At 37.6% G+C, this 26,577-nt stretch overlaps 1 protein-coding gene across 1 annotated transcript in view; it reads right to left on the reverse strand.

Annotated features, from left to right (window-relative positions):
* Positions 1-13,573: 13,573 nt before the first annotated feature.
* The window catches only part of GLIS3 (GLIS family zinc finger 3), a 373,789-nt gene continuing 360,785 nt past the window's right edge, over positions 13,574-26,577 (reverse strand). Inside the window, exons 10-11 of the mRNA XM_063457211.1 lie at positions 15,359-15,541; positions 13,574-14,555 (exon numbers count right to left, since the gene is read on the reverse strand). Of these exons, the coding sequence (XP_063313281.1) occupies positions 14,419-14,555; positions 15,359-15,541 (320 nt within the window). The 3' untranslated portion in view covers positions 13,574-14,418. The remainder of the gene's footprint in view (positions 14,556-15,358; positions 15,542-26,577) is intronic.

Raw genomic sequence — 26,577 nt, forward strand, 5'->3', positions numbered from 1 at the left:
TTAGAATAAAAATACAGCGAGACTGATTTTCTAATTAGAATATTGGTTGGTCTACATTTTTACGTAAATTGTTAAATTTAATAAAAAATCATGGCATGTTTATGCATGTCCTTCTGTATCATTTATGGCAAAAGAAAGAAAACTAAAACTGTTCATAGGCCTTGTTGTGTATTCATTACATTTTTGTTTATTTAAAAAAAAAAATGTCATAAAACTTCAAAGGTTAAAGGAATGTCTGCTCAGGCTGTAGTGTGATAGGGTGCAAAAAAAAAAAACTTGTTGGCCTTGGTCCTACAAACTTACCTCATTCTTAAAACATCTAACAAAGGCGGCATTGTCCGGTAAAAACCAATTACCATTTTCTGAGTAAAAAATAGCAAGCAAAACAAAAGGGAAGAGAATGCAAGGGAAGATGAATGGTTAATGATTTACCTTGATACCAGCAAGAAGTGTGCTCCCACACACATACACAAGCCCATTTAAGGGAATGTATTACATATTGTAGTTTATGACATCAAAAGCTAAGTTTTTAAACTCAAAAACTACTCATTTTGTCATATTCAACACAGAATATTTATATATGAAGTATGAGATTTGTGCTTAAATCGCTTTTTTGAATGACATTTTAAAGTGATACAAACAGTAAACTATGCACCTCTTGTTATCAAACTCAAAATTGTTACTGACCAGATCCTGATACACTCAACCTAGTGTAAAATATTTTTTAAAGATAAGAATTCATTTTGTTGGGATAGAACTAATGAGTTTTAAGAAGTAGCAACTTTTTTTTCCAATTGCAAGGTCTGGCAGGACTGAGTGACAGGATCTCTTACTGCAATGGTAGAAAAGTGATAGCCATCTTACAAGGCAGTGGCGGAACTACCAGTTACACAATGGTCACTATTGCAACCGAGCCCTGGAGTTCCACCTGGCAAGGGGTGACCATGCTTGTCAGTGGTCCCTCTAAACTTTAGCACAAGTTGTTATTAAAGACATTGCCATTTTGGAAATATAGTAAATAACCATAGAGATAGATTGCAGTCTTTGTGCTCGTTGAAAGAAGTAGAGCTCTGTTGCTGGATTACCATTGTAATTAATTCACTCACTCAGAGATTCAGAAGGCGTTTGCCCTGTGGCAGGTGCAGATCAAGCACTCCTCCACTGGACCATCAGTGATTCTGTCAGTGGCACCCACAGGGCAGTAAAGGATTCTACCAGCAACATCCAATGGTTCACTAGGGATCCTGCCAATAGCGCCCACTGGACCATCAGTGATTCTGTCAGTAGCACCCACATGACAGTAAAGGATTCTACCAGCAACACCCAATGGTTCACTAGGGATCCTGCCAACAGCACCAACTGGACCATCAGGGAGACTACTGGCAGCAGCCACTGGACCACCAAGGATTCTGCCAGCAGCCAGTTGGCCACAATGGATTATGCATCACACCCTGCGTAGAGGTAAGCAGGACTGCTGTTTAGTATTACTGCCATATGCAATCACACTGATTTTGTGATTTTGTGACTGATATTGATATTGATCTCCTCCTGGGGCTCTGTGGGGATGTCACTGGCTGTGCCATGAGTATGGACAGGGGGAAGGGAGGGAACCTCCCTTATACAAATATGGTGCTCATATTAAACCCCAAAGGAAAAGGGGGGCTATCGGGGGATTTAGGAAGCATCAGGAAGCACAGCTATTTTTAAATATTACAAGGAGGGTAGCTCCCTTCTTTTAATAAACTAAAATGAAAGAACGAGGAGCAAATAGCACGGATAAAAAATAATCCAGTAAGCATAAATCTTAATTTTATTTGTGGATGAATAGCCAAAATTTTTACTAGGAACTTGTCCATCTATAAACAAATTAAAAAGCCTAGTCATCACCCATAATTCCAAATCTTTTTATGACCAACTTATGAAGTAAACAAAGCAGACAATGTATGAGCTGTTTCATTTGATTTGTGATTTGCAGTTCCATCTTTAGCATCAGAAAAATAAATGATTGATAGGAAATAAAATGATTGGTGGTTAGGGACAGCAACTAAATGTTGATTATATTTGCAAATCAAGTGAAAATTACTAAAAGAGGGAAAAAGAGGAGCAGTAAAGAAAATAATCAAAATTTTCAAGATTTTTAAATATATGGTTTTTATTCCCCTTCTTTTTTCCTCTATCCGTCACTTCTTATCTCTTGATCTTTGAACCAAATGGAAGGAACATGTGCCTATCAGTGTATTGCAAAATATAAACATAATAGCCAAACTTATATGCTTTTGGTTTGTTCTAAAATTATCACATGGTCAAAATGTGTCCAAACCGAAACACCCTATGATCGCATTTCAGACCACCCAAACTAATGTTTTATTTTTGGATGAAGCGATTGAGCCGAACCAATTTATTTTTTACGGTGCACAAGTCTAATCTATACAGTTATACAACATGCTAACTTTGCATGTAGCCATATATCCATCCTGCTGTATTTCTTCAAAAATATTTACTACATAGTTTTATTAACTTATCAACTTTCTCTAAACCCTTCTTAAAATAATATTTTTAATTCCATTTGCAGGTTAGCTGTTGGGTTGTTATTCAGGAAAGTGTAGGTTATATGGCCCTCTAAGTGTCTATTAACTTCTGTAATATAATATTCACTGTTCCCTTTAAATGGTGTCCAGGTAGTTTATAATATTTTTAGATCTGACTGACTAAAGAGACTAAGCCGGTGTCTTATAATGCCAATTTTCTGTCTCTTTTAGATAAGGTAATCTCTGTCCTGCGTGCCTGGAAATCCCTTTTGCCTGGATGCGCCACCATTTTGTTTTGCTGAGATTTTGTGTCAGCGCTCCACATATCCGGACCAAGAAGTTTGCTTTGGAGCGCAGAAAAGAAGAGAAGAAGAAGAATTTGTGGCCAAGAGAAGACAAGAAGCGAGAAGAGGAGCAGGAAGATAAAGGTAAGTCTAAAAAACAGGTTTGAAATCTGTTTAATACAGGCCAACCCCCTGAGTGGATAAGGAGGGGGGAGCATGACTGCTGCCCGGAGAGGTTGCCATGGCCACAAAAATGGATACAATGTTTGGGATGCACCTGGACCGGGGACACTGGGTAATACTTACCAGACCCCTGGAGAGCACACTGAGGGAACCTAGCAGTGCTGTTTCCCGCCCACCCTCCCTGGGTTGGTGTGAACACGGGATATGTTATTGTTATATGTGTTGTGTTTGGTGTGGTTTCTTTTCTGTTTCTTTTGTCACAGCTGTGGTTTGTCCTTCGCCAGCAAGTGGAACTGAGAGAAGTGCCCGGACAGGCTTGGGGAGTCGCAGCCTGGTCTGGTTGAGGACGGACTTCAGGCTGAAGAGGCTCTGCAAGAATTGTTGTGTTAGCTGTCTGCTGGGAAAATCCAGCAGCTGACAGTTGGTTTAAATTATGCTGGCTTAATAATAAAAGCTGTGGCCGTTGCCCTTACCCACAATGTGGTTGTCTGTGAGTTATTGGGGGGAAGGGTAACGGAAGGTACTGTGCAGAACATAGCATGTTGTTCCAAAGTACTGTACTGTAGTGTGCGTGTGTGTGGGTGTGTGCGCCTCTGACATTGTGCCATGTTTTGGGCAGGCAGCATTAGTGAGGAGCAGGAGGAGGACTGAAGAGCCCAAAGAAAGGGGAGAAGGAAGAGAGTTTGAGAGCTGTTTAAAAAAAAAAGGAGGAAGATAAGAGTAATAAAGGAGAGGGTGAAGAAGGTGAAGGGCTTAAGTGAGCTGTAAAAGGTGGACTGTGCGGTGCCCCATTCAACAAGTGCTGCATGTTTCTTCATTGAGTAGGGTGATAATTGATGAGAATATGATGAAGATTTCAATATGGTATGTATTCCTTTACCATCCCAACAACATATATGAATTTGCAGATAACATTATATAATGGTAACATTTCTTGGTCAGGAAAGGAACCCATGTTTATTACATTGTGTCTAAGGAAAATTAGTTCTCATTTTTACTTTGTGAACTAGGCTTTGGAACCAATTAGTTTGTAAAGTCAGGACCTACTTGTACTTTAAAAAATGATGTATCTACAAAAATGCTGATAGATTCTAATCAGGGCCAGATTAAGAGCCCAGTGGGCCTGGTGCTGACAATTATGATGGGCCTAATTACAGAATCTTATCGACCAAAAACACAAAAACAATCATACCTCCCAAGCGTCATGTATCTGTTGGAGATGGTGTTGGAGGGAAACTCAAAGGATGCAGCTATATGAAAACACATACTCTGTGCTAATCTCTCTCTAATTTATGCTTTCTTCTTTCAAGTAAATCCATATCCCCTAATAGCAGTGAAGCAGGAAGTCAATGTGCAGGGTAAAAGAGTGTGCCACTGGCGCAAATCACGTGACCAGACCTGCCAAAAGGGGTGAACATGCCCAAAAAGGGGGCATGTTTCTCCAAAGAATTGGAAGGCCAGCCTGGCATGCATGAATGTCCAACTAAGGGCATACTATGCAGGCAGCACCCTGAACTTGACATAAATGCATCAAATGATGTGCCTACTCCACGCTTTCTAAGGACTGTCCCCTAGCACTCACATGTCCACTTGTCTCCTTATCATCTTACTAGCAGGCAGAAGTTCCTGGTAATAGTCTGGGACAGAGAAAAGGTGTATGTAGTGAGTGTAGAAGAAAGGGACATGCCACAGTGTTAGAGAGACCAAAGTCTGCATTATCTAATTTTTTTTTTTTTTTAAATAAATCTCTTTGTCTTGTTCAATTCAATAAAACGACATTGTATTCACCCACTTGTACCCCAGTTAACAAGCATGAATATCATATATTGTGGCAAAAACTATAGATAAAAAAAATAAAAGTGTACTGAAGACAAAGCACGAGAAAAAGATGGAAAAGAAAAAATAAGAAAGAAAAAAAAGCTTTATGACTTTTGGACCTTGAGATCCTTATACATAAGCTATTCACTCTTCTTGGCTTCATTTGGTGCTCACAAAACATAGGGTTTACAGACAAGATCAAAGGCCAATGAATTGATTGAGGAGTCCTGCCAACAAATGTGTAGTTATCAAGTTCAAAGACCAGCTGGAAAATGTATATGGTGTTAAAAATCACTTTAACTTTCTTTGGCTTACTGCACATTCATTTTTACCTTCCCATTTAATCCCCATACTTATGGTAAGCTTGTTGTGTGGTGGGTTTCAGATTAAACAGTAAAAAGCCACATGATAATGATTTTTCTGCTGGTGTCCATTAGGTGATGCATGCACCAATTAAGCCAATAGGGCCAATGAGATTCAATTAAACTTCAAAGGAAAATACCTTTGTTGCGGTTAACCACACATAAAACACGACATTCGACTCACCAAGCCAGTTGAAAAACAGCAATTGTTATTTCATAATAAAATAGTTTATATAAACCCAGCAAAACCATTAATAACTTGTGTAAAAACTATGGCACACAGCTACGAAATAAAGACATAGACCGACATTTGTCATAATATAGCCACACTTTTGCACAAAACACATATAGTACGCTGCATTCAAATTCACTTAGATACAATTTTATATCAATCACACGGTTATCTGTTATTTTATTAGAGTGCCTGGAATTGACTTGGGGAGTCACTGGGATTAAGTTAGTGATCGAAAATGTGAGTGGGCAGCAAATGACGTGAATGACAGGAGACAATTGGTGAGAATTATTCAGGAAGGAAGACACATATAGGTACAGGCACATGCACACTTCACAGACTGATAGGGGTAGCAGACTCACAGGGGAGTAGTGATTTTTAAAACACACACAGGAAGGGACACTTCAGGGAGCGGAGTGACAAACAGGCCACTTACATGAGGACAGAGTCGGGGAAGTCAATTGCTTGAAAGATATGCCAAACCGAAGAAGAAAAACAAACTGCATTCTTGGTAACAGTTCAGTAACTTTTGTGTTAAATCATTAATGGCACTCACTGGCAGGTAAATTTACTCAGCCTGCAAATCTATAAATGGCATGGGAAAGATGTGGTTCAATGATTTTCATATGTAACTAAGAAATCACAGTATCGAGTAGCAGACGTGTAGATAGTATCAGAGATTGTGAATTAATGCATCGTGTACACAGCTAGAAATATGAAGAGAAATAAATGATTTTATTATAAAATATTTTTTATGGATTATTTCTTAACAAAAAAAAACTTTGGATGGAAAATGGATATGCCATTTCAGTCATAGTGGATGGGTGGGGTCCAAACATTTCACAAGGGCCCATAGCAGTTGGGTCCACAGTTTTGCTGGAAGTCAATAAAAGTTAATAGGTGGCATAATAAAGGTCTGCCGTCAGACATATGATGCCAAAAACATGAATATTATTTTTTTATACACACTGCAGGTCACAATTAAGAAAATTGTACTCAATTATCTCTAATTAGTTAAAAGGTCAGGGCTAAAATGTGAGGATGGTATTTAAGGAAAGAAATGTAAAGACAAGTACACGATAGATTGATTTTAAAAAGGATGAACTGTGTTCTGAGGTAAAATATGCTATATCAGAGAAACAAGACAAAATATATAGACACATCTATAGAGGAAACAAAACGTACACCACAGCAGAAAGACAATCTATTTACTCGTTAAAAAAAATATATAACTGTCAGAAATTCATATGTTATGGCCTACATCTCCCATAATGCTCTTACAAGCACAATGCTGGCAAAGCATCTGGGGAGATGTATTATTATTATTATTATTGCCATTTATATAGCGCCAACAGATTCCGTAGCGCTTTACAATATTTTGAGAGGGGGGGATGTAACAATAAATAAGACAATTACAAGAAAACTTACAGGAATAATAGGTTGAAGAGGACCCTGCTCAAATGAGCTTACAGTCTATAGGAGGTGGGGTATTAGAAACATTAGGATAGGAAATATCAAGTAGGAGTGAAGCACATAATACATAATATGTAATACATAATATGTATCCTATGATCTTTGTTTCTTGTGTTTGTTTTGCATATTTACATAACCCTGAGGGGTGATCCACGCCAGTGGCGTTAAAATTGTAAGTGTGGATTTGTTTCCCCAATTTTTTTTTCACGTGTTGCACATTGCACATGCACTTTAAATATAATATTAAGAATTACAATTTTATTGGACACTATTAAGTTATTTAAAGTCATAGCGCACCTTATTTTTCTGCAATGTATGTATAGTGGTGTTTTTTGAGCTATTTTACACTTTAAGGTGCAGCTTTTATACTGCTTCACTTGTAATAGAAAAATATTTGTGTTCACTATCACTAAATATATAGCGCCTACTGTTTGCCTGTAGATATTTCTTTTATACGAAGTAGAAAAATGGTCAGTGTTTTGGCAACTGACATTTAATGTGGATAAGTGCAAGATAATGCATCTTGGACATAAAAACCCAAGGGCAGAGTACAGAATATTTGATAGACTCCTAACCTCAACATCTGAGGAAAGGAGTGATTATTTCTGGTGACTTAAAGGTAGGCAGACAATGTAATAGAGCAGTAGGAAATGCTAGCAGAATGCTTGTTGTACAGGGAGAGGTATTAGCAGTAGAAAGAGGGAAGTACTCATGCCATTGTACAGAACTCTGGTGAGACCTCACTTGGAGTATTGTACGCAGTACTGGAGACCATATCTCCAGAAGGATATTGATAATTTAGAGAGAGTTCAGAGAAGGGCTACTAAACTGGTTCATGGATTGCAGGATAAAACTTACAAGGAAAGGTTAAATGATCTTAACATGTATAGCTTGGAGGAAAGACGAGACAGGGGGGATATGATAGAAACATTTAAATACATAAAGGGAATCAACACCGTAAAGGAGAAGACTATATTTAAAAGAAGAAAAACTACCACAACAAGAGGACATTGTCTTAAATTAGAGGGACAACGGTTTAAAAATAATATCAGGAAGTATTACTTTACTGAGAGGTTAGTGGCTGCATGGAATAGGCTTCCAGCTGAAGTGGTAGAGGTTAACACAGTAAAGGAGTTTAAGCATGCGTGGGATAGGCATAAGGCTATCCTAACTATACCCATTGTATAACTATACCCATTGTAAAGCGCTGCGGAATTTGATGGCGCTATATAAATAACATAATAATAATAATAGTAATAATAAGGCCAGGGACTAATGAAAGTATTTAAAACAAATTGGGCAGACTAGATGGGCCGAATGGTTCTTATCTGCTGTCAGATTCTATATTTCTATGTTAGGAATACAAAGTTGCCTCAATGGATTGCAAAGACACTGGATGCCCTCATGTAGAGTGTAAGGTCGTCCTGCGTCGTTTCAGGCACATTTCAGGGATTTTTCTGATAGACAGCCACTGGAGGCAGTCTTAGTGCTGCAAAGTAATCATTGCAGTTTCTCAAAAGCTGCAATGTTTTACATTGTAGGCCTAAGTGAGACAGGAACACTGCACCCAGACCACTTCAATAAGATGAAATGGTCTGGGTGCCTATAGTGTCCCTTTAAAGATCCCACCTCTGTCTGAGGCAGAGGCATATTATATATGACACTTCCATATGACAGCTTGGTGACAGCTTTCAGTCTAGTGGAATCTGCTTTAAACAAAGTTGTACTAATTCATCCACTGGTTTAGTATTTGGAGTCCTGTAATATATATTGATACTAGAAACACTTCCCATGCCAAGTTAACCTTCCTCATCCTTTGCTTGTCCTTACCCTTAGGCAAATGATATTGCCTTCTGATGCTCAGTAAAGGTGCTCCTTTGTACCACACAATCCCTGCAACATTTTCTAGGTCACAGAGAGTGCAGTGAATTTAAACGTGCATCTATTTCAATCATCTAACACGAAAGTAAAAGAAACCTTGAGAGTCACAGTGATATAAAATATTTCCAGTTTTATTGTGTATCATGTGCACAAACCCTTCATTTTTTATTTTGCAATGAAAAGAATTTCATGGAATAAGACAAAATAACTTATGATTATATATGAAACATAACTGTGACAAATCATAAAATTATACATATTAATAGAAATGTTAAAACATTGGATGACTTGAAATAAACAAGACGTGTATCATAAAAATAATAACAATAAAGAATCATCCAGATATACAGTATGATATATGATGTTTAAATCTATATGAGATTACATAGAATTCTGTACAAAATGATCTATGATATAATGGAAGACAATTCCACATTTTCTTGTCACAAAGTGCTTCTTATAAACTACATTAAACAAAATATTCTGGTGTATGTACAGTACGACACAGTTATCTTTTTTGTTTTTTAATTATTGAATATTTTTATTTTTAACACATATAACCAACTTTCTACCAGGTATCCACTTGTCTTAGGTCACCTGGTTACAAATGGTTTAATTATTTAATGTAATGTTTATTTTATTATTATTAATTAAAATACAAAAAAAGTGCTCTGTAGTAAAAAAAACAATGGTATTAAAGGAACAAACTAGTTAAAATATGTATATATACATAAATGCTATAAATGAACATTATTTTCAGCTCTTAACACCATACAGTAAACATTTTGGGTGAATGTTTTTAAATTTGATAAGCTATAGACCAGGGGTGCCAAAAAGATAGACCCCCAGATGTTTTAAAACTACAGCTTCCATTCTAAAGACATGCAAAGCATCAAGAGGGGTGTAGTTCTACAACATCTGGGGATGTCCCATTTGGGCACCCCTGCAATAGATCTTTCAGTTCAGTTAAATACATTTCATCAGTATCCATTCTATATATAAAAAAAAAAAAAAAAAAAAAAATAGCAAAGACTTCACATATTTTTGCTATATGAGGTCCATAGGATAACACAGTAATTGAATAGGGCCTTTCTCTTCAATAAGGGTAGGCAACATGTAGTTCTTTAGCTGTATATACATGACTCCCACGATCCTCAAGAAGTCAGGTGTAGAAATCAGCTATAGTAATTTACATCAAAACAACTTCATATATTATTGTTTATATATTTAAAAAAAATCTCAGAATCCCTTTATAAGCCATGGATCTAAAGCAACTCAAATATTGTTGGTAACTTAAAAGTCTCAGTGTCACTTATCCAGTACTGCAATACTTTACCTATGGCCATTTAACACTTGCCACTAAACACCATCAGCTATTGCTGATAAGAAAAGTTTTCTCCAGCAGTCATGGAACATCAGTTTTGGTTAAATCCCACCACCCATCAAGCTTTACTGAATTCAGTTTAGGATATATACTTTATATTGAGCTGCTCAACACATAAGAGTCCCCACGACTAAAGGTGGAGTAGATTTTTACTCTGTCTTGCTGAATAACAATTTGTTAAATTGAATCTATGGGGAGAATGCTTTTTAATAGGTTTCTCAGAACAAATACATGTTTATTCCGAGAAAGCAGTACTATTTGTTAAAATTGAAAATGTTAATTATTTATGATTGTTTAATCCCCCGACAAGATGACTTTGTGATGTTTTCTTAAAAAAACATGTACATGGTACATTTGTTCATCTCATAATTCTACATCAATAGCTTAAAAGGACACTCCAGGCACCCAGACCACTTCTGCCCATTGGAGTGGTCTGGGTGCCAACTCCCATCACCCCTAACCCTGCAAGTGTAATTATAGCAGTTTTTATAAACTGCGATAATTACCATGCAGGGTTAAGTCCTCCTCTAGTGGCTGTCTATAATACTAGAGGGACTTCTGGGTTCATAAAACCCGAAAAGTGTTTTAAACTACACTGGACGTCCTCACGCTATGCATCAGGACCTCCAGCGTCACCGGAATCCCCATAGGAAAGCATTGAAAAATGCTTTCCTATGGGGAGGTCTGATGCACGCGCGGCTGACATCGGCGGGGGAGGAGCCTGACCGAGAGACATCGGCACTGGATTCAGGTAACCCTTTCAGCAACATGGGATGTGGGGTGGGAGGGAGAGGGGCACAGCAGGAACTTGCAGTGCCAGGAAAACGGATATGTTTTCCTGGCACTGGAGAGTCCGTTTAATAATCTAATGTTATTGACAGAACATCAACAGTCTATTCATGATTTCAATAAAACATTCTGTGAAATAAAAGTACAAAGCAAAATACAAAGGGCATAGCTGTTGTAATAAACTTTGTATGGATGTCTGAATTCATAGTGTAATTCTGCTTACATTATTGTATCCTTTCCATGTCAGGATTCTAACTGACTTAACACTATAGTGTCAGTAATACAAACTATGCAATCTTGATGATCACAGCTAATCCAATGCTTTCCCACAGGAGAGCATTGGGAGGCTATTGCACATGCACAGCAAAATACTGCACTTCACCAATCAGTCTCTCCTCATAGAAACACATTGAATCAATGCACTTCTATGGGGAACGATCAGCGCCTCCAAGCAGACACTGAATATCAGTGCTGCTCACTTTGCAACACTGACACAGGAAGCACCTGAGTCTGAGGGACTGTCACTAGAGGTGTAACTAGCCTTTTCTCTGAAAAGGCAGTGTTTACATTGCTAATGCTACAGGGACATAGTATAGACACCAAAACCATTACATTAAGCTGCAGTGATTCTGGTGACTATAGTGTCTCTTTAAAGAAAATAACACTTTTGTGTATTGTAATGCATGCAAATAATTAATTAAAACATATCCAACAGGTAAAGGATCATTTTTGTTAATGGACAGCAGCATGATATTCCCTACATGTAAAGCACAAATCTGACATTTCTAATAATGGTCAGACCTGGATTTACACTGTTAAACATGCTACACATCTTACCTTTTACTGAACTCAAAGGGGAAACAGATGCTTTGCACGTGAATGGTCCCAACATACAGATGTAGATCATTTAGCTGTTTCTGTCATTACAACACAAGCATGGTTCAGCCTAGGTGTTAATATAAAGCCATATAGCATAGAAGTAAGTACATTTTAAAAGTAACACAGAGTTCACTTCTCCATCATGTGCATTTTATGTGATTTACATGGTCTTTAATATCAGACGGAATAGATAAACAGTGGGCTAGGAGTTGTCATGTTTGTGTGATTCTACCTACTAAATCTAAACAGCTATTGTTCAATTCTAGAACGGTCTCCTCAGAGAATTAACAGTAAGATTCGATATGGGATACTTTGTTGGGTTTAGTTTGGGTAGTTGAAAATATGATTCCAGTCATTAGTTCGAAAACATTTTTATATAGCTGTACATGCAGCATCAACGGACCATAACAGTATATTCTACAGTTCTTACCATGTGAAAATGATGTGTACTATGGGAACAGGGCTTGTGATAATGGTGAAATGTGTATATTAGGAAAATGACCTCATTAAGGGGTTTTAGAGACAACATAGCATGTATAGTACATACATAGAGTAAAATATAATAAGTTTGGGTCAAAAGTTAAGATGGACAAAAGGGCTAAGAGGGTGGATAACGTATCAATGACATTTGTGTGTATCTGCATTTGTATCTATGAGTATGTGTCTGCGTATGTTTATGCGTGAGTATGTACATCTATGTGTGTGTGAGTGTGTATGCTATCCCCCTCAATGTTCTAGAACCACCCATGCCTCCTGTCTTTCTCTTTCACTCTGTTTCTAATGCACAAATCGATTTAACAAAAAAAAAAAAAAACTAACGTCTGATTGACTAGGGAAAAATATGTGTATGTTATATACTACCGGGAACAGGATACCAGTGGTTACTCTTCACAAATCGATCCAGATGACAACGCCATTCATGCTGCATATTTATCCATCATAAATACATAATAGTGATGTAATGCTGTCACTGTGTAATATTTGTGAACAGTAGATATTTCCTGCATCAGGTCTTTCTCCAATGCTACATAACAGTATGTGAAGTAAACAACGCATTCACAAACCAGCGATCATGTGTATGAATTCACACACAAACAGTACAATTATCACTTGGAAGCTACGCAAAAAATAAAGTACATCGTTTTTAAATACAAATTTCTTACTGTACAGAACAGCAAACAATGTAAATTTCTAAATAGAAACTAAGGGCGCTCCATACATTGGGCAATTTTCTCCCAATATAGACATGCCAGGTATAGCTGTATTATTTGTGCCATGATATGAATCTGCAGTGGATATATATAGCTGATCTAAAGAGTCAAAAACTGTTGGTACAAGAGTTTCCAATTGTTTGGCACCCACCTGCTACTGAATTACAATTATTGATATTAACCACTTACTATGCAATATCAGCCCTGGAGAAACGAGATTTAAAAAAAAAAAAATAATTCACTTGTCAATGTAGATATATACTTTTAAGAATTGTATTCATGTTATTCATTTATTGGTGGCATTGTTAATGCACAATATTTATATGAAAGCATGTTGGTGTTGAGCAGAGTATGAACCTCACATTGTTGGGGCCAGGTTCTAAACCTGGATCAATCAGCTTGAACATTCTGTTGGTTTCCTTGGTGACTGCTTTGTACCAGAAGCCTTTACATTTCTTAGCTCCTACTTGGCAAATAACATTTGGAATAAGCAGGAGAAAAAATAAGAATGTGATAACTACAGAGGGAAAACAGGCACCAAAGTATGTGCAAGAGGTGCATAGAGAATTCTCCTAGCAAATGTCACATAACGATATAATAATAAAACGAAAGACCTATCACATTATAAAGCCATAGCTATCAGCTTTAAAAGCATGTCCATGCAACCACAAAAATAATCAAAACCTGAATGCTATAAAGCATGCCACATTACACATCAACCACCTGGCCTATTTCAACTGCCACTGACTGTACTTGGCGGTATATATGTATCCCATCAAGCCTCAAGAAACCAATCATATTTGTTCGCAATATATCAAACAGTACGATTGTAGACATAAAGAGGGAGCCCTTCACAGCAGAATTTATAGAATTCCTATCATTCTTTCTTTGTGATACAGATGTACCGAAATTCAGCTGTTCTCAGGCTGGAAGCCATGTGTGGATTTTACATATGCAGAATGAGCTTGCTTTTTCCATGCCGCCATCTTGATTTATTCATATGCTGGATGAGAACCTAATCAGACCACGGGAACAGTTGAGGTGACATCGTTTTGCTAAACATTTGCTGCATATGTGGGGTTTTCCTATGATTCCATGTGTATTTTGAATAAACAGGATCTCCTTTCAGTGCCTTTAAATGCTTACAATTATATAAAAAAAAAAAAAGTATTGTTCTGTCCAGTTTATTTTTACTCATTCCCTTTAATTAGAACATAACTCAAAATCCAACTCTGAAATTCAATTCACTTGGATATGTAGGTAAAATATTGTTTCCTTTGCATACATTTTCGTTGTCTCTTTTTTCGATCGGTAATGGGTCAAAAAGACTTGAAGTGTAAAAGTGGTACGTATCACCCAACGTAAACAGGATATTAGCATGGTAGAATTTCTTCTCATCCTTCGGTGTAAACTGATGACAGCTGACTCGGACATCGGTCTATTGCATTGATTTGGAGAAAGCTAGTGTCTTCTGAGCAATTCCTTTGTGAGTCTCCAAACAGACCAGCTGACCCTCCAGGGAAGTCATAAACTGCAAGTCAAAACAGATGATGTGGTTAATCATAAATAATATCTGACTTGAAAGTCTACTGAGAGTAATTCAGAAACACACAGAAATCTATACATATTTGCAAAAAGGAAGTGAAGACATGAACGGAGGGATTCATTAGCTCCAAGAGATAAAAGTTTCCACTTTACTTCTGCAGGTTCTAAATGAGAAGTTGCTTCAACGCTACATCACTAAATGTAGCTCAATGCAATTCAGGTGCACAGGAGGAGTTGACCAGTGGCCACAGGTAAATTGTGAAATCATTCTTAAATGTCAAAGCACTCCTAGTACCATATACAATACAGAGAGCCAGAGTGGGTTTGGTGTTTGGAGTGTCCCTTTAATGTAGAAGAGTTGGCATACTTATTTCCTGTTGCCAGAGCATCATACGGCATTCTATCTATGGAAAATAATAGCAGATCAGTGCTAATATATTCCTCATTTCTGGGTCTAGAGTGAGAAAGTAAAGTATTGTTAGTTTAAGATAGGTACCTTTAGACAGTTCCAGGCAGTAATTTATTTTGTTTCTTCACTTTTTTAAAAGTAGCCTAGCCTATGTTCACCTATCCTCAATTTTGTATGCTAGGTGGAAATTGGGCAGGGCTCCATCTTTCTCCTTACTTTCTGATATCAGATGCCATAGTGGCTTTTCTGCAAAGTTTCTGGTCATATCAGTTCATTTTTTAGAAAATGTTATCATGTGAATACATGCATATTTGCCATTACATAAAAAAAAAGTAAATCTCTCAAAATCAGAAATTCTGATGATAACATATTTGGATTACCTGTGATGCCAGACTGTGCGGTGAAAGCCCTGTGAAATGCATCAAAATCGGGTTTGTTCCCACAAGCCTGAGGCAAGCAATCTTCAAATGGAGGTGGCATGCTGCAGTTGCTGCCATGATGCATGTTTCTCTGTGGGTCACTGTAATGTGGAGGGCAAAATGTCTGGAGCTGGCCATAAAATCCTACACAAAAACATCAAAATGAACTCTTACTGTTTATGCAGATAATAAAGTAGCATAGCATATTATTCAATTTGTTTATAGTACATAAAGTGTTAAAAACATAAAAATAAAAAAAATCTAACTTTTTAATGTAATGCCTTTTCAAAATTCCTTTTCAACATTCCATGTTAGAGGGCTTCAGAAAAAAAACAATCAATATTAATGGGTTTATCATTATTATCAGTCTTGTTCCTTTCAATATCACAAACATGGCCATGGATTGCAAAATTCAGGTTAAATCTGTGATTTTTTTTGTGTATTTGTTAAAAGCAAGTCATATTCTGAGATTTCCTATCTCCTTTTCTTTAGAGGAAATAAAAAAAAACGAAAAAACAACATCAGAACATTTTCTGGCTTGCTACAGCAGGAACAAGCTACAATTTTGTAAAAAAGTAACCAATTAAGATGAAAACATGCAAAAGATTGAGTGACAAGAAGAGCAAAGACTCTGCTCCATGTGACTGTGGTACTTCTCCAAGTGTCTCTACAACAGTGTAACACCCACAGACCTTCCAGGAATGGATAATTCATTTTAAGGGGAGCATTCTTTTCTTTGAAATTGCAGTTTTATTGATTTTTAGAGAAGTGCATTACTTAGACACCAAGTCCTCCTATGCAGAGGATGGACACATGAGAAAACTTATAATTGAAAACATACATTTAAAACAACACTAGTAACAGGTGGTGCATAGTTCATTACAATCCAATTAATAAGCACATAAACATACATTTGGTCATACAGTAGGCAGAGCGGGAGTTGCTGAAAGAGATTGATGTTTCAATCGACACCAAGTTACCCTTTTTAAACAATAGTTTGTTTTAGGGGGTAAGTGAGGGTTGACATTGCCTCATAGGCGTATTTTGGTGTCCATAAACCACATATTTTAGATTTTTTTTTATTCTGCAATACTTGAGTTGGGCTGTTAAGCTCCATTTGCTAAATATTCCCATTTTTATCTTAGAGCCAGATCTTTCCAATATTTTGTAGTGCATACAAGTTTCACCGAATGAATTTACTTGTCAGCTTAACCATCGATGATGATGAATCCCTCTCTTATTTTCATAGCATGAAATGGAAAAGTTGGTGAAAAAAAACCCAAATCATGCAGGCATTAAAAATGAAGTGCAAAGAATACGAGGACACTTCCAATCAGCAATATTCCTAGTACATTTTACATACATCACTACTAAATAAGCCAATATGGAAATTAACTGCCTAAATCTTTTTTTTTTTATTATTCATTATTTTGTTTGTGCAAAAGATTAACAATTATGCATTCAAAGCCATAACAGTGCATAGAAGTATCAGTGTTTCAACAAGGGTATCTGCTTAAATCTCTTAAACTGTACATGAAAGCTATAGGAGCGCTACAAGTGTCCCATTAACCCAGCACAGCTTAGATTAAATGTACATTTTATTTTTTGCTTTAATCGTCTCATCACTTCCTTGCAGAAAGATGGGAAAATTAGATATGGAATGTGTTGTTGACATTTTTGCAAAAATAAAATAAAATAAATATATATATATACATTTACCATTACGTGAAATCCCCCCCCCCCCCCCCAAAAAAAGGGGATGTTTTTGTGCAATGGTTTGCCAGATTAACTCTTGCAATTTAGGTGTTTGGAGTAGTCCTTTAATAAAAAGTAACTGAATAAATAATATCTGTAACTTTTGAATCTTTGTTCAACTTGATTCTAAACCCAACTCAAGACTTTAAATTTACTTTAAAGGACTATGCCATTTTTTATCATTGACATATTTACCGTATATACTCGAGTATAAGCCGAGTTTAATACAGACCGGGGGAGAGGGGGGCTGGCAGAGCTGTACTTACCTCTCCTGCAGCTCCTGTCAGCTCCCTCCTCCTCCGCGCCGTCCGTTCAGCACCTCGGTCAGCTCCCAGTGTAAGTCTCGCGAGAGCCGCGGCTCTCGCGAGACTTACACTGGGAGCTGACAGAGGGAGCTGCACAGACCGCGCGGAGGAGGAGAGAGCTGACAGGGGCTGCAGGACAGGTAAGTTACAGCTCTGCCAGCCCCCCCTTCCCCCCACTGAACTACCAATGCTGGACCACCAGGGAAGGAGAGCCCCCCTCCCTGCCATGTATCAAGCAGGGAGGGGGGACGAATTTTTTTTTAGTAATAATAAAAATATTATAATAATTAAATAATAAATAATAATATAATAATAATAATTAAATTAAATAAATAAAAATAATAATAAATAATAATAAAAAAAATTAAAATAATTTAAAAAATTGCCCACCCCCCAGCAAGGCTCTGCAACACACACACACACACACACACACACACACACTGCACTCATACACACACACTGCACTCATACACTGCATTCATACACTCACACTGCATTCATACACTCACACTGCACTCATACACACGCTGCACTCATACACACGCTGCACTCATACACACACGCTGCATTCATACACACGCTGCATTCATACACACACGCTGCATTCATACACACACGCTGCATTCATACACACACGCTGCACTCATACACACACTGCACTCATACACACACTGCACTCATACACACGCTGCAATCATACACACGCTGCACTCATACACACGCTGCACTCATACACACGCTGTACTCATACACACACGCTGCATTCATACACACGCTGCATTCATACACACACGCTGCATTCATACACACACGCTGCATTCATACACACACGCTGCACTCATACACACACTGCACTCATACACACACTGCACTCATACACACACTGCATTCATACACACACTGCATTCATACACACACTGCATTCATACAAACACGCTGCATTCATACACACACGCTCGGCTTATATTCGGGTCGGCTTATACTCGAGTATATACGGTACCATTAATTTCATTAATACAGTTTATTTTAAATTTGTAATGAATTTCTGCTACATATTATATCTCCCTACAGCAGGGCTCGACAAATCCCAGGCGCCAGGTTGCCATGGCGACTTGAAATTTTGCCCTTGCATCTGGGATTTGCGAGGGAGGGAGCAGTAATCTTCCTGTAGGTCCTGTCTGCTCCCTCGCGCTGTATAGTGATGCCGGGAGCTGGAATATGACGTAATTCTGGCCCCAGCATCACTACAGGGAGCAGAGAGGAGCTGCAGGTAGGTTACTGCTCCCTCGCACACGGAATGAGCGAGCAGCCCCACTGAACCCCAGGTAGGGAGGCTGGGTGGATTAAAATGGAAAATGTCAATTTGTGTGTGTGTGTATGTTTGTCAGTGTGTGTGTGTGTTTGTGTGTGTATGTGTGTCTTTCTCTGTCTGTGTGTGTGTTTCTCTTTAGGTGTGTGTGTGTGTGTCTCTCTCTGACAGAGGGATCACACACACACTGACAGCAAGGGACACACACTGACAGAGAGAGAGAGAGACACACACACACACTGACAGAGAGCGACAGTGTGTGTGTGTCTCTGTCAGTGTGTGTGTGTGTCTCTCTGTCAGTGTGTGTGTGTTTAGGTACCTGCACCCCTATGATAACGAGAGAGGTGTTTTTACTCACCTTCTTTCCCACACCGTGCCAGTTTTCCGCGGCTTGTCCTTCCTTCATGGCTGAGATAATCAATCTTTAATTATCTCAGCTAAATCAATGCTTTCCTGTAGGAAAGCATTGGGAAGATATTGTGCATGTTCTCTATGGGTAACATTCAAAACCTCCATGCAGAGCGTGGAGACGCTGAACAAAGGTGCTGCACACTGTAACTTGGCATAGCTATATGTAAACCACAGCAACTCCCACTTCTTGTGATTTCATCTATTACAATGTATACAGGCATACTATTCTTTAACAACATCTAAATCCGTTGAATTCTAGCAGATAACTGAATGATGAAAATATACGAGCGGAATATCCTTTTACTGACATTTATTTAAGACAGTGTATATTTGTGTCCAGCACAAGGAAATGCAATCGGTATGGCATTGGCCTGGTCTTGTCACATTACAACATTACATATCCAACACCTGAGGCATCTTGACACTGAAAGGGTAAACCCAGGAATAACAAAGGCACGTTCTCACTGGCTGTGTCACAGAACATATGTATCAGATTAACTCTGAATTTTAGCAAGACCTGCAGGATGTAAAATGGTGAGTGAGCATTCATGACTCGACTTTTACTCTTTAAGTCTTTAAAAGTTCATGCCAAAAAGTTTATCACAGTTTCCAAGAATAATTTTTTCACGTTCTCAGTTTCTCCCGACTCTGATTTATTACTCACTATATGGACTTTGATTCAATGAGAATCTGAAATGCATTGAAAGATGTTTACAAGGTTCTGCTGAATGGTTAGATTAATCAAACAATGTGGGTTCAAGCTACTGAACCTATAGTCACAGATTTAAAATCAATGAAATCAATAAAACATGGTCTAGAAACACAGTAAACAATAAAAAATGAATAAAGGAAGAGCAGATAATGCTTAATAATAGGCGACAAACAGTGAGGATTCAATCCTTTTCCCTTTCATGGATATTAACTAGAGTTTTGCATTTTTATACACTGTTCACTGAAACTATATGTCATTGCAGTGCGCATTAATGGACCATTAACCTCTTTAGAACCAACAGTACGTCAGGACTGTCATGTTAACAATAATTGGCCTATGTTTGTTTTGGAAAAGATTAAAGAAGTGGTCTTGCACATTGTTGATCAGTGACAAACCTCTAATCTAATAAGTTTTATAAAGCACGTGGGTCAGCTTTTTTTTTCCAATCGAGGAACTACAGAATGCATGCCTATTGGCTTAGGCACCCAATCACATCATTAATATGTTTTATGTACATAGCTCCAAGATATTCCTAAGGGCAATGCAGTAGGTAACAGTAAGTAATTGTGGCAAAGCAAATTAGGCTAAGAGAAGCAATTACTGATCTTACAGGGACACTGTAGGCACCCAGATCACTTCATCTTATTGAAACTGCAATAATTACCTTGCAGGGTTTACTCAACATCTAGTGGCTGTCTAAAAGACAGTCGCTTACGGTGATTCCAGGTCCCTTGCAAACTTTTGGTCCACTAATTGATGCTGGACGTAGTTACGCTTTGCATGAGGACATCCAACATCAACAAAAACCCCATAGGAGAGCATTGATTCAATATTTCCTATGTGGAAGTCCTAATTCGATTGGAAAATCGCATTTAAGCCAGGGGGGGCGATCAAGGGAGCACTATAGTGCTAGGAAAACCACTTTGTATTCATATCACCATGGTTTCCCTTTAAGTTCTAAAACAAAGGTACAGATTTAGTTACTAAAGAGAGTTATTTTGTATAAATAAAAATATAGTCCCAGGGAAATACCGGAAATAAAATATGGCATGTAGAATGACCATTTATCATCACTCCTAACATTGGAAAGTAATAAATTGTGAGGAGAAGAAAAGGGATGACACTAGGGCATGGCAGTGAAATAAAGCATCATTCATGGCTGAAACGCCAACCGGAACTATCCCTGAGCTACACCTTTATACCACAACCTCCCAACAAAGAATGTAATTCCATATTTTATCCCATTTGTTTTTTCATGTTTCATCCAATGATCCCATGTGCCACATATTTTATGTTCTAAACACTAACACTACAACCCCCTTCTAATCCACAAAACAGAGCCTACAATACCTCTCCTGCCCTATGTCCCTGATTTGCTTTGCTGATTTTAGGATCCTGAGGGGTCCATCATCAGTAAGGAGAGATTTGTGCATTTACATGTTGCACACACCTCATTTTCTACCTAGGTACACTAGGGACACTATAGTCACTAGAACAACTTCAGCCTAATGTAGTTGTTCTGGTGTGCATAGTCTGTCTTAGCAGACATTTCAATGTAAATACATTTTAATTCTCTGAAAAGGCAGTGTTTACAGTACTGTCTAGTAACACTTCTGGTGACAGTTACACAGATAGCCACTAGAGGAGCTTCCTGGGTCTGCAGGACTGACATTTAGCATCTCTATGCTTTGCATGGAGGCTCTGGATGTTCCCCATAGAGAAGCATTGATTTGATGCATCTCCTAGAGGAAATCATTGGATTAGCTGAGATTGCCAATTCTGATGATTTCAGCCAAGGAGGCAGAGAATGTTCCACGTTGTGAATTTCAGTTTTGTGCCAATAATAAAAAAGCCAGACACTAGTAAATCAACGTGATAATTGACTCTATAATTATAGAGTCAAGGACTCTGTCCTACATTTATTGATAGATTAACAAAATAGATTCTATTTCAAAATGAAGGATTTATTTCACTTTTTCATTAAAAAGTAAACTGTGGATTGTAAAACGGATACCAAAATTGTAAATACCACAACAGTCTAGTTGGAAATGTTCTCCAGGGTTGCAGTTATATTCCCAATTAGACTATTCTGGCCTAAATGTAACAAATTCTATTTCACTTCCATACAATTTCATTTTTTAAGTAAACCCCTCAGAGCATAGCTTTCTCTGTAAATCATACGCATTAAGAAACATTACTCACATTCTACTTTACAAATAAATCCATATGTCACAGTTTATTTTTACTCTTTTTACATCCTGTTCTAAGTGCATTAATGTCAGTCAAATGGCGTGTGGCAAATGGTGGACACATGTTTAAACCATCCCAAAAATTAGATTTAACAAAATAGTTAAAATTCAATATTAAATATTTTGGTCTGAAAAGTACAGCTCGAGAGTTGTTGGTGAACGGTTTTCCAATTTATTAAAAGGGCAAGAAAAAAAAATCAAGAACGATCTTTCAGAACATCACAGGAAGGGATTGGTTCTGCGGTTTTGAAGATAATTCATTAATTTATGCATTTTTGGCTTTCAACAAACTATTTTTTTTTCTTTAAACCCATCTGGCTTCATTCCCAAGATAAATCACTTTTATGTTTATACATTTATCCAGAAATTGTCAGCAAGTGATGAGGAAATTTGAAATTTTAAGAAAAAAAGCAACAAAAAATAAAGAAGGAAATTCTCCAATTCTTGATTTTTTTTTCAATTCAGAGCTTGTTTTTAACCTTGTCTGTAAATAGTTGCTGTGAGCTGTTACTATCAACAACAACAGGTATCATCTATCTAGTAGTGGCTACTTATTTCTAGATATTATCACATTCACTTGTGTGTTTTATTTGTTCACAAGAAATAACCTTGTAAAGGGTCATCATTTTTTTTTTGGGGGGGGAATCAAAGTTTTTATTAAGCTTTAACAATAGATAGAGTTAGATCAGGTAGAGACTAGCATACAAGCAATAAGAGGATCATCGAGACTTGCAGGTCTAATGTCATTTCTTAGCCGTGCAGACCATGCAGTGCCTTACTACATGATATGTGTCATGAATTTTACATACAACAGGATTGTATCAAATCTTTATCAATATGTGACCACTATGTAAATCAACATGGGCTCCAAGCATAAAGCAGGGTAACCCCCTTTTCATCGTCAACTCATCAGGGCTGGAGAGGTAAGCTGAATGGGTCTGACCTTATCACGTTATCAATGTGCAGTATTATAACGGAACTTGACATCATGCATCTGTTCAAGAATAGTTTCAAAGGGTCATAGCTTGGTACGGTGCTTACTTCGACCAGTGTTTGGCCTAAGCAAGAGATAGTGACTGTGTAAACATTGTATTAGTCTATGATTTATTGTTATGCCAGATACATATATCTATTTAAAATTTGAGGTTCATTTCTGCTGAATTCTACATTTAAATTACACATGCACCCCTCTGCAACGGCATAGGTCATCTAAAACATATTTGAGACGTATCTGAGAGGGAATGACCTATAAATAAGTCTTAATGTATGTAAGTTACATAAGTCTGCTTACTAGTTAAACATATTGACCATTTTATCTACTGGACCACTAGATTTCAATTATTCCTTAGGCAAAACTAAAAACAAATTATATCAAACTAAAAAAAAAAAAACATCTGTGGAAAATAAGTCACCGTATCGCCACATAGAAAGCCCTTTTCACTAATTGTGATGTTTGCTTATGAAAATGTATTTATGTTTTCTGTTTGCTGTGGAGAATAGGCGGTAGTAGATCTCTATAGGTGATTTGATGCCTAAATACAGAAGAATGTCTTTTTTTGCTTTCGTATTTTTTCCCTCAGGAAATACTGCAAGTAGTTGATAGAGTGGTTAGTCAATCTTGGAAAAATGTCATCGTTTCCTTTAAAGTATTAACACTTACGGCTTTCTATTGGAGCGTAAGAAGCACAACCTTTCAGCAGGGAAGTCCTTACAGCTCTGAGCTGTTCAGTAAGCATGTTGGCTGCAAAGTCTCTTTTTATTTTCTCAGTACAGCCAATTTAAACTTAGTTGACAGGTTGCCGGCTACATGTTGAGACAGAAAAATGTCACTATTGTTTAGCCGCAGCAGACTGAAATGAGAGTTTAGTGTCTATAGTTACAATCCTTTGAGTCATGAACTGTATAACAGGATTCAGGATCCTGAATGCACACATTCCTACTAGTGAATGAGACAAGCTATATAACTGTAGCTAATGAAATAGCCACATGATAGTTAATCTCAGCCATCAGCTGTATTTTAAAGACAATAGCATAGCCTCCAAAATTTCCCAGATTTGGAAGGACCGTCCCGATTTTTGGTTCCTCTGCTGATGTCCCAGGTTTGCTTTCCAATAACACGAATACATAGTTAGAATGGTTTGTGATGAGTACGTTTAAATCAGGGCATTCTATTCCAACCAGAGTGTTTCAGAGGCGCTCTGTAAATCGGCAATGCCTGCTTGCAAGCCCCTTTGTGGTCACTTTTTCATACCACCTAATGTTGGTAGGCATACAGTAGTACAGTAATACTCACATTGTAATTTTACAGAAAGAACGCAATTAGCATGCAATAACAGAGGTAAATATATTGAGATTACCAGGTACTCTAGCTGGGTATTTAAAGCGGCATGGTCCCTCATTTATGAGATATTCAGATTGACTGTGTTGGAATTTTACAAAGTCGATTACAGTCAACTACTTTGTCTCAGTATTTTTCCTACGCCTGACAAAGCTTGACACAAATCAGAGCTACCGTTGTCAAGCTTGTCTTTTTCCCCTGCTGTCACCTGTAAGGGCTATAGGTAAATCAAGTTATTTCTACGGAGGGTCTCGCAGATGTGCAAGAGCACAGTGCAGATGTCGGCTACTGGCAGCTGAAGCTCCAGGAGCTAAAGAGGATGACGGCATCCGCGAGTGACAGATTCAGGTAAGTAAATCTCACCTTTCCGTTCCCCATCCTGGCTACTGGACCCCAAGCTGCGATGTTACCATTGTACCAAATTATGCAATGACCCCATAGAATGACATAGCCAGTTTAACTACCTGAGCTATCAAATTATATACGTCTGTGTATATATATATATATATATATATATATACATATAAATATCATTATATACATATAAATATTTAAAAATGTATTTTATCATGCTACTTTTTTCACATTTCATGCAAAGTTGTTTTTTTAAAATGTTTGTACTCACATTAAATATTGTAGCCATAGGATTAAGTGTGGTTTTAGAAGCTATTTCAATTAAAATACTGGTTCAGCCATTCGTGTCATGGTAAAAAAAAAAAAAAAACCAGAACAAAACTATGCCGCCCCAAGTCAATACAACGTAAGATTTTTAATATACGAGTGACTGCTTTGATCTAACACTTGACCTCTCCTTTCCTCAGTCTGTCACTCAATACTGTTGCTAAATAGTATTGAGTTATTGCCATAATCGTGTTGCCAAAATTATCTTATTTCCTCAAGTAAAAAAACAAAAAATTCTTAGACTTGTTCTAATTTTCTCTACATATAACTATTGATGTGGGTCTGCACTAAAATCTCTTGATCCCTATAATACTTACAACCTCTTAATCTTTGTAATATAATTTAATGCATGTATATATATTAATTTACCATTATTTTGCTGTCCCAGGGATAGGCTCTTTTGCAACACACCTTGCAACTATACATTTTAAATAAAGAGTAAGCCTATATAACATAAAACATTTTCAACAAATGTCCAATTTACAGCAACTTTTCAGACTACCAGGCTAGATTACTAAAAGTTTGTGAATGGCCCATAGACATCGCATTGTATCACGAATGTGTATAGACAGTTTCAAGTTAAAGAGACGAGTTTCATGCGGCAACACACACAGTGCCTTTAACAACGTGGCAATAGTAACAAATGCTGCTAATGGATTTTGAAGGATAACATAGCATGTGGGAGGAAAAATAGTAATAGTTCTCCAGTAAAGGGAACTGGGAGAGCTGAAAACAGCAACAAGAGGAGAACAGAACAAGTATTTGGATTTGCATGCCAACCAAGAGTCCTGATTTCAACAGGACAGTCAAGATTTTTGGGTCATGTCTCGCCTTAATTGTCTGGTGTCCAGTCTCGCCTTAATTGTCTGGTAACACTAGGGGACTGTCTCCAACAATTATAGCATGAGCGCATCATAAGACAAGCTTGGGCTATGTTTAGAGGTGCCAGAACCCTGCAGGGAGCACTGAAAATAGTGCTCCCTGCATGTCCTGCCCTTAGTGGGCTGGCCTTAGTGATGGATAGGTAGCCTAGTGTGCATTCACCTTCCTGTGGACCGACCCACTTTCTGTTCGCGTCTGCCCCTTCGGGGGCACAGCTAGTGAGACAATTGCATCCATTGTTTGCCACCTTCACCTCCCTCCCACTGGTGTCCTGATTCTTAGGATGCCAGAGTTGGGAGGTATGGATTTGGAAGGAATGAGAATGACCATTACAACCAAAGGGTGGTTACCAGTTAGTGAAATAAAGTAAGAAAAGTTTAAGTTAGTTTCTTACTATTCTTTGTGTCTTTTAATTAATATAAGGATGACTAACAGGTACAACCTGGATTCCAAATAATACTTAATTAAAATATATTAACTTGGAATTTAAGCTACATTAAATTGTCTTTCCTGTGTTAATACAGAAAAAATAAGCAGG

Source organism: Pelobates fuscus, chromosome 5 (genome assembly GCF_036172605.1).
Source record: "Pelobates fuscus isolate aPelFus1 chromosome 5, aPelFus1.pri, whole genome shotgun sequence".
Lineage (NCBI taxonomy): Eukaryota > Metazoa > Chordata > Amphibia > Anura > Pelobatidae > Pelobates > Pelobates fuscus.